This window comes from Apteryx mantelli, unplaced genomic scaffold, assembly GCF_036417845.1.
Source record: "Apteryx mantelli isolate bAptMan1 unplaced genomic scaffold, bAptMan1.hap1 HAP1_SCAFFOLD_40, whole genome shotgun sequence".
Taxonomy (NCBI): Eukaryota; Metazoa; Chordata; class Aves; order Apterygiformes; family Apterygidae; genus Apteryx; species Apteryx mantelli.
In genome coordinates, this window is record NW_027118755.1 from 2,384,361 (window position 1) to 2,397,805 (window position 13,445).

The 13,445-nt window shown below is 48.9% G+C and overlaps 2 protein-coding genes and 1 pseudogene across 2 annotated transcripts; 1 reads left to right on the forward strand and 2 right to left on the reverse strand.

Annotated features, from left to right (window-relative positions):
* Nucleotides 1-1,812: 1,812 nt before the first annotated feature.
* Nucleotides 1,813-2,781, reverse strand: LOC136996457 (olfactory receptor 12D1-like). Its single transcript, XM_067317378.1, has one exon. The coding sequence runs from the start codon at nucleotides 2,779-2,781 to the stop codon at nucleotides 1,813-1,815; it is 969 nt and encodes a 322-aa protein (XP_067173479.1).
* A 1,154-nt stretch (nucleotides 2,782-3,935) lies between these two features.
* Nucleotides 3,936-6,313, forward strand: LOC136996458 (guanylate-binding protein 1-like; annotated as a pseudogene).
* Nucleotides 6,314-11,670: 5,357 nt separating this feature from the next.
* On the reverse strand, nucleotides 11,671-12,949 carry LOC136996473 (olfactory receptor 4E1-like). The gene is made up of 2 exons (XM_067317395.1): nucleotides 12,938-12,949; nucleotides 11,671-12,594 (listed from the first exon to the last, which is right to left on the reverse strand). Exons 1-2 carry the CDS (start codon nucleotides 12,947-12,949, stop codon nucleotides 11,671-11,673), a joined length of 936 nt encoding a protein of 311 aa, XP_067173496.1.
* Nucleotides 12,950-13,445: the final 496 nt, after the last annotated feature.

Below are 13,445 nucleotides of genomic sequence, written 5' to 3' on the forward strand. Positions count from 1 at the left end.
GAGAAGACAGGAAGCTGCTTCTTGGCGACCTTGCCCCACCCCTTGCAGTCGACTTCCAAAGAAAAAATTGGATCTCATTTTTGCTCCTGTTGTAGATGACTGCATTAATTGATGCAGATACCTCACAGTAAAAAACAAACAAACAGACAGACAAAGAGCTACTACGGGATTAGTGGCTAGTAGAACTAGATGAGGAGCTAGCTGCAGGTTTTAGGTAGGTATATATAGCAGTGTAAAGAAGGAAGGAGAAAGCAGGAAGGCAGAAGAAAAAAGTCACACCACCCTCCTGTAGAGGGTATTCTTAGAACCACAGTGAAGCTCTTAAAATATGGCATTGTTATGAATATAAAAGAGCCCATGACTAAAACCAAAACCAAGCAGCCAGTTTTCACAGAAATATGAATCGGAGCAAGACAGTAAGGAGATTTCACAGAAGGTCTGGCTCAAGTCATTGTCTCTGCTGAAGGATACAGCACACATGCGGAATGGTGGATTGCAAGGAAGCTCTCACACTGTCTTTGGCCAATTTTAAACAAATATTGACTCTTAAAGACCTAAAAACACTTAAAAGATCTCAGACTCAAAGAGTGGTCTTATGGGAAGAGGAGGTCAGGAGCCCTGGGACACAGTCTCTTACAGTATCCAGCCTGGAGCATTGTTTAGGAGAGTAAGAATCTCTTTTGACACCTTCAAGTACACAGCAAGAAAAATTTGCACTGAGGGATTACTTGAGGCCCTAAGAGAAATATTTATCATCATCATCATTATATAACATTGTTAAAAATGATAACAACAACAATACTACAGGCAGCCTTTTTAAGGCTTATGGTAGGACTCTAAACATGGAATGTGTTGAGCAAATAAGTATTGTGTGCAACATACCTGGCATGTTAGTGAAGTTTATGAATATGTGGGGGAAAAAAAACAAAAAAAAAGCTGTAGGACAGGTAAGAATCAAAAGATCACTCCAGCTATTACTCTTAGTCCCCATCACCCAAGCTTACTTTACCTTTAAGCCCTAAGGATCAATTCTGGAACCTTTCTTCAAATGGAATCCACCATTCCCACTCATTTTGAGATTAAGGGAGAGATTCAATTTGAGATTAAGACACCTAAATTTGGGGCCCCAAATGTACATTCCTCCCTGTGAGACAAGTGCCTAAACAGCAGTTTTAACCACTGTGGATCTAGGCAATGGGTTGGAAATCACTTGCATAAACACAGGTGTCTAACACCATCTCAGATGCCTTAGGATATCTGACATCCATACAGGGCTGGTGGGTCTGGCACAGGACCTATGCCTTTCTGGAGCAGCAGAGAGACACCAGCTGGGATATCCAGAGAATTTCAAGTGGCATGGCATACATGTCTGTACATGGCCAACTGAATCCCACAGAAACAACTGAATCCCTCCTTGTCTATCAGCTTTAGGATAAGACGAATCATGCCCCGACTTCTCTTGACAGCGCTGAGTGGAGGTGGGATTCAGCTGCCTTAAAAAAAAAAAAAAAAAAAAAAAAAAAAAAAAAAGTTAAAGTGACATTTGAGGGTGAATCACTCTAATAAGGTGTTTTTATTGAAGTATCACTCTCTGGAGACACTTCTCTTTTCCAGTTGGATGAATGAGAGTGGCTGTTCCACAAACATACATTCATCTTTATGCACTGCTATTGCCCAAGATAGGAAACGTAAGGCCATATCCAGTACGTAAGGTTTTTCTGAAAGGACCCAGGCTGTTGGCAGTGAAAAGCAGATTTCTGCACAACACATTCTTGAGCCAAAAGCTCCTCTCATTGCATTGTCCATTGCCTACTACCCCACACAAGCTGCAAGGCAGAACATTTTCTGTGCTAAAAACTCTCTAGAGAAAAGTCTTCTCTTTAGGGCACGTTTCACCTCCACATTCCTCAGGGTGTAGATCAAAGGATTGAGGACAGATGTGACAACATTATACATAAACGTGGCTATCATGTCCCGCCTGGCTGAATTCCCTGAGGAAGGTGGCACATAGTTAAAAATAGCAGGGACATAGAATAAGGTCACTACTGTGAGATGGGAGATGCAAGTGGAGAAGGCTTTCCTCCTTCCCTCCTTGGACTGGACTTTCAGTCGGAGGAAGGAAAAAATGTAAAGGTAAGAAAAGAGTATGAAGACAAAGGTGCCTGCCGCAATACTCCCTGTGATGATGTTGAGAAGGTTCAGGTTGAGCTGGCTGCTATTGCAGGCCAGTCTCACCACGGGCTTGATGTCGCAGAAGAAGTGTTGGATGTGGTTGGGGCCACAGAAATGGAGCCGGGAGGTCATGACTGTGTGCATCAGAGCATGAAGGAAGCCAGCAGCCCAAGTGGCTACAGCCAGCTGCAGGCAGGCCCGTGGGCTCATGATCAGGGTGTAGCGCAGGGGGTTGCAGATGGCCACAAAGCGGTCATAGGCCATGACAGCCAAAAGGAAAGCTTCGCTGCTACCCAGGAAGTGGAAGAAGTGGAGCTGGCTCAGGCAGCCAGTGTAAGAAATGCCGTGGTGCCCCGAGAGGAACCCAGCCAGCATCTTGGGCACGGTAACTGTGGAGTAGAAAATATCCAGGCAGGAGAGGTTGCACAGGAAAAAGTACATGGGGATGTGTAGCCGGGGTTCACATGCCACTACAATCATGATTGCCATATTCCCCAGCAGGGTAGACAGGTACAGCAGTAAGAACAGCATGAACAGGAATTTCTGTAGCCCTTGAAGGCTGGTCAGGCCAAGGAGGATGAACTTCCTCACCTCTGTCTGGTTATCCATCCCTGCAGGGAAAGAGAGAATAACTTAGCAGTAACTTCCTATCTTTCTGTCCTGAGCTGCTGCATCCATTTCCCAGAGTCCTCTTCCATAAGATGCATCATCAGCTGATGCTGCCTCATGAATGGAAAAGATCAGATACTGAGTCTGGAAAGGGACACGAAAAAATTCCTTGATTTTCCACCCCAACTGTTTCAAAAAATACTAGAAACTGTTGTAACCTAGATGGCCAATACTGATGCCGGAACTGCCACCTGTGTACCAGCCCACTGAAAGGAATGGCATGTTTGAGAATAGCCAGAAAAGAAAATTATGCAGAAGGAAGGAAGGAAGGAAGGAAGGAATGGAGGGAGGGAGGGAAGTTGGTTGCCTGATTTGTAAGTGAAGATCGTTCTGAAATCCTGTGTGTTTCCTTATTCAGAAAAGGGTTTTTTAATAGGTTTTGTTCATTCCAATTCCTAGCTGAATATACTGTATCTTTCCCAAAGCTGAAGTGTTATAGTAGTATAGTGGCTCACATATAATACAATGCTTTCAAAGAGGATTAATTCTGGCTGTTCAGTGGTGTCAGGAAACCTTTATATAGTACTCCCTGTCACTGAAACAACCACATTTCTTTCCAGCAAAGAAAAATTTCCATCTCTTTGATAACTCCTCTTGAGGTCAAGCCTCTGAACCTTATGGGACTTCAGTTCAGAAAACATCAAGGCATAGCACCTCAGGCACGCAGAAAGCTAATGATGTTGTGGGGAGTTGAACTGATTGCTGATTATTTGCACAGCAAGCGCTCATAAGCAGGAGGAAGCTGTAGAACCAAAAGCCATTTATTAAAATATGCAAGGTTATAGCACGTAATTCTCAGGAAGACAAACAGTTTTCATGGGGAATTTGCCCAGAAGTTTTTTGCATGTTGTTGTAATTCCCAAGCACAATGCATTGAATAAGTATCATGGCTTCATTGGACCTGCTACAACTGCACAGCTGAACTCTGCCTCTGCCTTAACATCCTTTGTTCCCTTTATAGTCCATGAAGATCTTAAAATGCTTTTTGTTTTCCTTTAACTTCTAAAGATGGAGAAAACAAACCATGATGAATGTTTTAAGGCCTCAAATACCTGTCTCCTTGTCCCCTCTGCAAGCTGTGTTTGCCATGAGCAATGGCATCTGAAATCTGCATAGAAGTGCCCATCTGCCTGACTGAGACCACACAGAGGCAGGTGCTGGTGGTGCAGCAGAAGACTCTGCAGGTGCTGTCATAGTTCATGCAGCCTGTGGTGGTGGTGGCCATCACAGGGCTGCACTGCGCTGGCAAGTCCCACCTCATGAACAGGCTGGCTCGTGAGAGGACAGGTGAGAGAGGCGGTAATCCGCACAGGTCCCAGCCCCTGGCAGCCAAGATACCTTGGTTTTCCTGCTCTCTGTCTAACACTGTTGAACCCCTTGTGTCTTCTCCACAGGTTTCTCCCTGGGCTTCACCATGCACTTTCACACCAAAGTATCTGGATGTGGTGTGTGCCTCAGCCCCGCTGGCCTGGACACACTCTGGTGCTACTGAACACTGAAGGGTGGGGTGATGTGGAGAAGGTGTGGGAAAAGCAGAGACTTTCTTTTGTGGCTACAGAGCACTTTGTGGAAGCTCTCAAGGGCCCAGCCATGTGGCAGGACTCAAGGTGTTCTCATTGCCTGCACTGGTGTGCCAGGAAGAGACAGAGGTTGTGGGGAAGGAGGCTAGTGTAGAGCTAACTGGGTAAAGTCTTCTGGCTGATGAAGTCCTGCCTGGCATCCTTCACCTCTGCCTTTGACTGTCAGAGCCCTCATTCTGCCTGGCATCCTGGCTGTCTGCAGGCTACCGGAACCAGTCTGTGGCTGGGTCCATGCTGCTTGGTGGAACACCGCCTCTTCCCTCATTCTGGATCATTCATTTCTCTTCCCCTCCTTCTGGATCTTTGATTACTCAGCAGCCATTAGGCTGGGGGGCCCTTTGAACTCTAGTGCCTTGCAGGGATCCCCAGTCTTTTGAACTGGAGCTGTCTCTGTGGTGCTGACAGCCAGAGGAGCTAGGAGAAGGCTCATGGGGTTGGCAAGTTGCCAAATTCCTCAGCACTTCCTGGTAAACTTCAGCAGACTAGGAATGGGGAGCTCAGGGAGAACTTTAACAATCAGAAGCCTGTGTGACTCGGAGAGTTAAGAGTTGAAGATAAGAGAGCTATAGGAAGACATGGTGATGTCATGTGTGTGGGTGTCTCCACAAAGCTGACCCTGCCATGGCCCACGGTTCACATTCAGGGCGTGGGCATTTGGGGCTTTGCTCACTCTTAGGGAGCCTTGCACAGAGTTTCTTGGTACGAGCCAAGGTTGATCCAGGGCAACACCAAGAATGACGCATGGTCATTCTGTAGACCATGCACTCTGGTCTATAACAGCAAGGGCGCCGTTGACCAGTAAGACAAGGACCAGCTGCAGTGTCCTCAGTGGGGCAGCAGCAACAGGGAGGCCCCGTCTCCCCGAGCAGTATCTTAGGGGTTCACACATCCCAGGTCCTCAAATGGCTGCTTTTTATGGGGAGATCAGGGCCTCCTGGTGGTGCCCAGTGACCAGGCTCTGGGTCCTCAGGGATCCTGTGCTCCAGACCTCAGGGCTGAGGGTTTGAGCCCTGCTCCTGCTGGTGACTCCCGACTGTTTTCTGTCCCTGCAGAATCTCCCCTTTTCCTCATTAAATGCTGATGCCTGGGGAGGGTGGCGTTAGGGTTAGGGTTAACCCCTCCCTGCACGAGGATCCAGGGTCTCTGTTTCCTTAGCCAGCACCCCAGCTATGTGACGAAGCTGACGGAGAATGTAAAGGTGAAAGCAACACCTGGGGAGAGTGGAGATGACCTGGAGGATTCCGACAAAGTTTTCTAATTCTTCCTGACCTTTGTCTGGGCCGTGTGGGACTTCACATTGCAACTGAAGGTGGATGAGGAGGAAATCTCTGAGGATGAGTACCTGGAGAATGTGCTGAAATTAAAGCCTGGTAGGAGAATGGTGCTGCGCTCAGTGCTGTGCTGCAGGAAGGGCAGGATGCGTCCAGCTCTGGACACCTGCATTTCAGCATAAGGCAACAAAAGCCCAAGCCCAATGAGCTTGCTCCCTATCCTATCTCTGCAGGTAGCAGCCAGGAAGCTCAGCTCCATAAGCATCCCAGGAATGCATCTGCCACTTCTTCCCAGACCACAAGTGCTTTGTTTTTGACCAGATGGCCAGCAAGAGGGACCTGCCACCCTTGGAGGAGCTTCATGATAGTGAGATCGAGCCTGAATTCCAGGAGCAGGTGGTGACATTCTGCAGCCACATCTGGGAGACTTCCACATCCAAGACCATCCCTGGTGGCAACACAATAGCAATGGGGAACTGTGAGTGCCAGGGTCCAGAGGGTCAGAGCTGGCTGGTGGCTCTTGGGCCTGTGTCTGTGGAAGGCTCAAATGCACAGCCAAATGATGCAGGTGGGAAATGGAAGAGCTTTTCCACTGGCTGCTCTACTTGCCTCTTGATGTAGAGCCACATGTCTCCCATTTCCCCTCCCTGTACCCAGTCTTGCTGCTGTGCCCCTTGGCTGCTGTTGCACACTGAGCATTGTGGCTTCACCCCTCCCAGGTGATCAGAGCTGAGGATGGTCTTTGGGGCACCTTCACTCCTCAGGAAAGGCACTGCGTGAGGGTGGTATGGGGACCAGCATGTGACTGAGTCCCACCTCACAGAGACTGGAGAGTGACAGAGAGCTCCTCATCTACTAGTGACAAACTGCTAGAAAGGCCTCAGCCCCACAGGAGTCTGCTACCATGTCCTGGGACCTCTTACCCATCCCAGAGGATCTAGGTCAGGAGGGACATCTGGAGATCTATACTCCCACCTGCTCTGAGCATGGCTAACTTCCCAGTTAGATCATGTTGGTCAGCACTTTGTCCAGACAAGTTCTGAAAGTTTCTGGGCCCCTGCACCACTACTGCTCCACTCTCACGGTGACAGTTTTTTCCCTAATACCCAGCTGAAATTTCCCTTGCTGCTACTTGTGCCCTTGTGCCTATTGCACCTTCTCCTTCTGTTCCCCTGGCCTGCTCTGAGCACCTACTTTAGAGTGAGCAGAGATAGGCACTGCTTGTTCCTACCGGGGGTCAGAGGAGGACACATGGAGGCTCACCTTTACCCAGTGCGGAGGGACTGTGGCAGTGCCCATGGGCTGACGAAAGAGCAGAGCAGGACTGAGGGGAAGTGGGAAGATCTCCGACAGCTCCTCCCCAAACCCCACGTAGGGAATATCTCACTGGAAATCAGTCCTGAAAGAAGACTATGAAGTAGAAGGGAATGCACTGGTGAGCTGCTTGCTCTTGCACACCTGGACTCTGCCTTTGATCAATGAACACTTTAAATAGCAATGACTGTGGTTTCAGCCCTAGGCACATCCTGGACACCTGCAAGGTTGCCATGAGCTCTCTCAGTCCCAAGAGCTTGGCCCAGCTCAGGAGCAGAGGCACAACTAAAGGAATGACTTTCTCTGCCCCATGGGCTTTCTCGAGATGTCCCTGGGGTCTCCAGGGCTGACAGCTACTGAAAGGCAGCAGGATCCCTCCCGGGAAATGTACTTTGAAGTAGGCTAAAGTAATCACCTATCTTCTCTCTCTGAACTAAGGAGAGAGCAGTGGAGTCCAGCAGTGTGATTTCTCCTATCAGAGCATCGCTGTCTAAGAGACATGAAACTGTTCTCCTCTGGAAATCCCTATTCCTCCCCAGTTATTAGGTAGGACCTGCGGAAAGTGATAGGGAGGGGTTTGTTTTCCCATGTAGGGCAGTGATTCAGATGAGTCAACTCGGGTGTCTCTTCTTTGGTTAGAGGCTTTGGGGCAATGCATCTCCCTCCTGTGCATGCCACAGACCCAGAGGAGGTGGGATTCCTCTTCCCTCAGTTAAGGTGCTCACAAAATTTGTGTCTGTGTGGGAGCTCCTTGACTAAGCTCCCATTCTAATCCATGGAGATGGAGGGGAGGAGTCAGTTGCTCACACACAAACAGCTGATGACATCTGAGGTGCCAGAGGTGATCCAAGACATGCTCAAATGTCTTCAAGCTCCTATGGAGCAATTCTGAAAGACCCACATCCTTCTGGAGCATCAGCTATGGCCTAGGAGGGCTGGAGGGGAACTATCCTTGGTGACCTGAAATGACACCAGAGGTGTACGTTCAGGACATCTGAGCCTGCCTTAATCAACCAGTCCCTGGCAGCCTGCAGACCTACTCAGCTGACCAAACAGAGGAGCTCACCATAAGGAGAGCGAGGTCTCTCTCTATGCTCCATCCAGCTTGAGCCCAGGTTACTAGAAAGCTAAGATGAGTGCCCATCTCTGCATTGCAGAGTCCTAAGCTAACTCAGGGCTCTCATTTGAATGAATAAAAACGGCCTCTAGTGCTGTGTCAGGGGACTGGGGTGACCAGCACAACCACTGGAAAATACAGCACAGGAGCTACAGGAAAGCCATGCCCTTTTGGATGGGTGCTGGACAGATTCCCCAGGGCATCTCAGAGGGGTGAGATGCCTATATGCCAGCAACTGAATGCCAACACCATGGTACTGAGGCAAGGTCCATCCCATCTGCATCTGAGAGTGCTGCAGGAATGGGAGATGCTTCACACCAGTATCCACACTCGTGCGCCCATGTTCTCAAACCCTGATGGTTCTCCTCTCCCTGAACCTCACTCACCTACCTGATGATGGAAAGAGGGAACATGCTAACAATGATCACAGTGTAGTTGGATTGCTGGCTGTCCACTCCCAGGGATGTTCTCAGCAGGACCTACTCCTTCCTGGAGATTGGCTTCACTTTCATCACAGGCCTCACAGTGCCACTGAGACAGCTCAGGCAGAAAACTGCTCTCCTGGCATGGTTGCACAGCCAAGCCCTGTTTCTGCCTGGCTTTGGGGACTGCAGGGTTTGCTCTCTTAATGGGAACCTCATTTCATCATGGCATGGTGACCTGCCATTAAGTCCAGCATGTCTCTGCTCTGAAATGGGGCCTTAGCATACATGGGGTCCTTGGCTGTCGTCAACAGGTTTCACCGTGGCAATTCTGTGCTTGGCCCTGGTGCCACAGCTGAGGTTCTGCAGCACACATATACACCACTGCACTCAGCCTGGGGCACAGGCAGGAGAAGCTGCAGCTGTGTGTGTGGTCACAGAAGTGCTGGCATTGTGGGAATGACTGATTTGTGATAAGACCACTCACACGGCTTGGGGTGCTTCAGTGGAAGGATAGAAGCTCTTCAGGAAAGACAGACAGGAAAGAGGAGGAGGGGAATTGCCCTCTGTGTGAAGGAGCAGCTCAGATGTGTGGAGCTCCTCTATGAGAGGGAAGACAGGCTGGGTGAATGCTAATGGGTGAGGATCAGAGGAGAGGCCAGTAAGGGTGACATGGTGGTAGCAGTTATAAACCACTCCAACAGGGTGAAGAAGTGGACAAAGTGTTCTTTAAGCCACCTGAGCAAGTCTCTGGAGCAGTGACCCTGGTTCTTATGGGGAACTTTAATCTCCCTGGCATTCCCTGGAAGGGCAACACAGCAGGGCACAGACAGTCCAGGAGGTCCCTGGAGGATAGCAGGACAATTTATTAGCCTAGCTACCATTATGAGTCACCTGGATCTGTACTTGCAAACTTGGAAGAACTGGCTGCAGATGTGACACTCAGTGGCAGCCTGGGCTGCAGTCACCATGAAAACAGTACATTCTCGGATCCTGAGGGGAATTTAGGATGGAAAGTAGCAGGGTACTGACCCTGGACATCAGACAGGCAGACTCCAACTTATTCAGGGCACAGGAATCCTGTGGGAATCCTGTGGGAAGCAGCTCTGACCACCAAAGGAGCTCAGGCAAGCTGGCAGATCTTTGGGGAAAGCATCCTTCAGGCACTAGAATGGTCCACTCTGATACTCGGGAAAACAAGCATTCATCTCAGGAGATGGCTTGGCAACACAGGCAGCTCAAGACTGAGCTCCAATGCAAATGAGCAGTACACAGGAGGTGGAAGCAGAGACAGGTTACAATGGAAGAAATTTAGAGAATTTAGTAAGAGTAGATGTAGACAGGTCTGAGCTACTGAATGTCTTCTTTGCCTCACTCTTTGCTGGCAGAGCTTCCCAGGCCTTTATGCCTAGAGGTAGGACTCAAGGAAGAAAATAACATCCATTAGTGGATGAGGTTCAAGTCAGGGGTTACCTGAGTGAACTCAGCCCTGAAGAGTCCGTGGGACCTGAGGGGCTGCATCCAAGGATGCTGAGAGAACAGGCCAAAGTCACAGCGAGGCCGCTCTGTATCATCTTTGAAAGGTTGTGGGGATCCTGAGACTGATGAAAAGCAAAAGTTGTATGCATCTTCAAAAAGGCCCAAAGGAGGAGCCAGGGCTTAGTTCTCCTGTTTAACCTCGCTTTCATGAGGACATCTTGTGTGGGCAGTGTCAATGTAATCAACATGATGAATACAAGGCATTGTTCCCCATCCTGAAGTACACATCTAGAATGGGCCAGGTGAAGGGTGGTCTCACCAGAACTCGCCCCTTGAGTCCTCAGATGGCATGGACACTGCTGATTTCCCTCTCTAGAGAGTGGATGAGGCTGGATCCACTTCCACGGTGAGAAGCCTTGCCCTGCAGCCACAGGCCTGGGGATATCTCAGATGGTTCTTCTTGGCAGTCCACTGGGTGCCTGCTTTGGTATATTTGGTGCTTTTCTGTGACCGTTGCTCCCCCACACACACACAGGAGTCATAAAAATGCAAGCATTTCCTAAAAGCTTGTCATAAAGGCCCCTATTAGAGCCAATAGCAAACTGTCCCCTCCTAAGATCTCTGGAGGGAGCCAGAAAAGTTGTAATAAGCACCAGAAAATGCCAGGAAGCTCAAGGCTTCTTCTGAAGGGTGTGGCAGGACTGCAAAGCAAACTTCTCCCAGGCCACTTGCAGCATCATTACATTCTCTCCCCAAGACCCACTGCTCCCTCCTCCACCTCACAGCACCCCACTCCAGCTCCTTCAGCAGCCTTTCAGCAATGAACTGATGTGTCCCTGCTGAATATGACAACAATGACAGCTGTGACATCCCAGCACACCTGCTGCAGGGCTGCAGCTGGACACAGCCAACCCTGACAGCACTAGCTCAGAGCCACCCCAAAGGCCATCAGTGCCAAAGGAAGCAAGGACCAGAAGATGTTTTGGAGCTATGCCCATAAGGGATCACTGATATCTCTCATCAGAGCCCATGGGATTGTGGGTGTTGAACATCTGGCCCAATGAGCTATTGGAAGCCAACACCGCTTCATTGAGTTTGTATCCAGAAAATGAATTGTCCCAAGCTTGAAAACAGGTATGCAGGCTGCCTGACAAGCTCAGAGGACTTTTCATCTTGTTGAGGTTTGGCCCCTTCTCCATCTGAAGCAAGGTAGGGGCATTTGGCTGTTTAAAGCACAGTTTCCCAAGACCGCTCTTTCTGGTATTTCAGTGGATGTTCTGGATGGCCTGGGAATCTTACATGGACAAAGGAACGAAATATATGGGAAGGAAAGAAAGAGGAAGGAAAGTGTGTTCCCAGAAAGCAGGACTTTGTCATAAATATGCACTCCAGATTAGAACGCCTCTTACTTGCAGAGCTCCTTGGCATTTCTATTTCAAAACCTGTCCTCTGATAAATGAGCTTAAAGCATCCCTCAAAGAACTTGTTGTGGATGAGAGCCAGTGCCATTGTTTGATTTCAACTCAGTGCTAAGGGCACAGAGAAGTCAAAATCTGAAGATACACGCCCAGAGAACACCCTGGAGGGAGGGGATAGGGACAGACAATACACAGGGATTGGCAGCCTTCCGTTCACACCCAACGGTGTCACTTGTCTTGGGAATCAATCTGCCGCCTGCATAGCTTTCTCAAAGCATTTTTCATGTCCTCATTCCTAAAGGTATAGATAATGGGGTTCATCAGAGGGGTAATGGCCGTGAAGAAAACTGACACGACTTTGTCTGCAGCTAAACTCTTGGCTGGCCTGAGATAGATGAAAATGCAGTGTCCCAGGAAAAGTGTCACCACTGTCAGGTGAGCAGCACAGGTAGATAATGCCTTGTGCTGCCCTTCCGAGAGATGCTTCCTTAGTGAAACCAAGATGACCACATAGGAAGTCACCAGCACCAGGAAGCAGACCACAGAGATGAGGCCTGAGGTGGCAACAAGGAGCATTTCTAAGACATGGATGTTTGTGCAGGCCAACTTAATGATCAAGGGGACATTGCAAAAGAAGTTGTCAATGGCACTGGGACCACAGTATGGGAGATTGAGGGTCAGGGCAGTGAGGGACACAGAATGCATCAGTCCTCTCATCCACATGACTGTGGCCAGCTGGAGGCACATCTTCCAGCTCATGATGGTGCCATAATGCATGGGGTTGCAGATGGCTAGGTAGCAATCATAGGCCATGATGGTAAGGAGAAAGATCTCTGTGCAGGCAAAGAGGTGGAGGAAGAACATCTGTGCCTCACACCCCTCAGAGGAGATGCTCTTCTTGTCCACCAGGAAGTCAGCCAGCATCTTGGGCATCACCACTGAGGAGTGGCAGACGTCAATGAGAGAGAGGTTGCTGAGGAAGAAGTACATGGGACTGTGCAGATGCTGGTCATGTGCAATCGTGAAGATGATGAGAATGTTGCCCAAAATAATCAGCACGTAGACGACCACGAAGAAGGTGAAGAGGGCCAGCTCTACAGCATGGTTGGTGGTGAGGCCCGAGAGGAAGAACTCACTCACTCTAGTGTGATTCTGCCACACCATGTTTACTGCTGCATTGCACCTAGGAGAAAGGACATGGTGAAAGGAGAATTAAATTTATGGTATGAGAGGACAGAAAATGATGACAATCATACAGACTTGAGCTATATGGAGGAAGAAAGACAGAACAGCCTAACAGTTTCACCCAAAAGGTGATGCCTAATATTAGCAGAAGTATTCAAGTTTGAAGGACAAGCGAGTACTGGAACAGGTTTCCAAAGGAGACTGTGGGATTTCTTCAGTTTCCAGACAATGCAATGCAAGCTGACTTACTTCTCTGACTTACTCAGGAGCTATCAGGTTGCAGGAAGATTTGCCTTCTGGCAGAATGTACCTCAGGATCCATCTTTCCTGACTCCAGGTGTCTAGTTTAAACTACCTGTCTGCAATTGTCAGACATAAAACGGATGAATCTGTGCCTGCAGTTATTCCTCTTCCTTCACTGTAGAGGAAACCAAATGATTAGTGGAAGACTTCTGTGTTGGGCATTGCAGTTTAGTGAGACGACATCTGAATAGACTTCAGGGAAGTCACTGCTAACTTCTTCATAGATCTCATAGACTAGGAATTTAGGCTTTCACTAAAAGATCATTTTTAAGACCTTAGATACTTGTTGCTGCTGTTTGCTGAGTCTTGCCTGGTTTTCCAACCTCCTCCCAAAAGTAAGAATACCCAGCACAGTCTCCAAATGTGGTATGACACCACCTTTTCCTGCTAGGTAGCTGTCTGCAAATTCATTTGAGTGTGGCATTCACTTCCCCAGCTGCAACCTTGCTTGGGGAGAACAGATTCACCTGCTTTTCAGTCAGGAGCCAGTCAGAAACCTCAGCTGCTTGATAGCT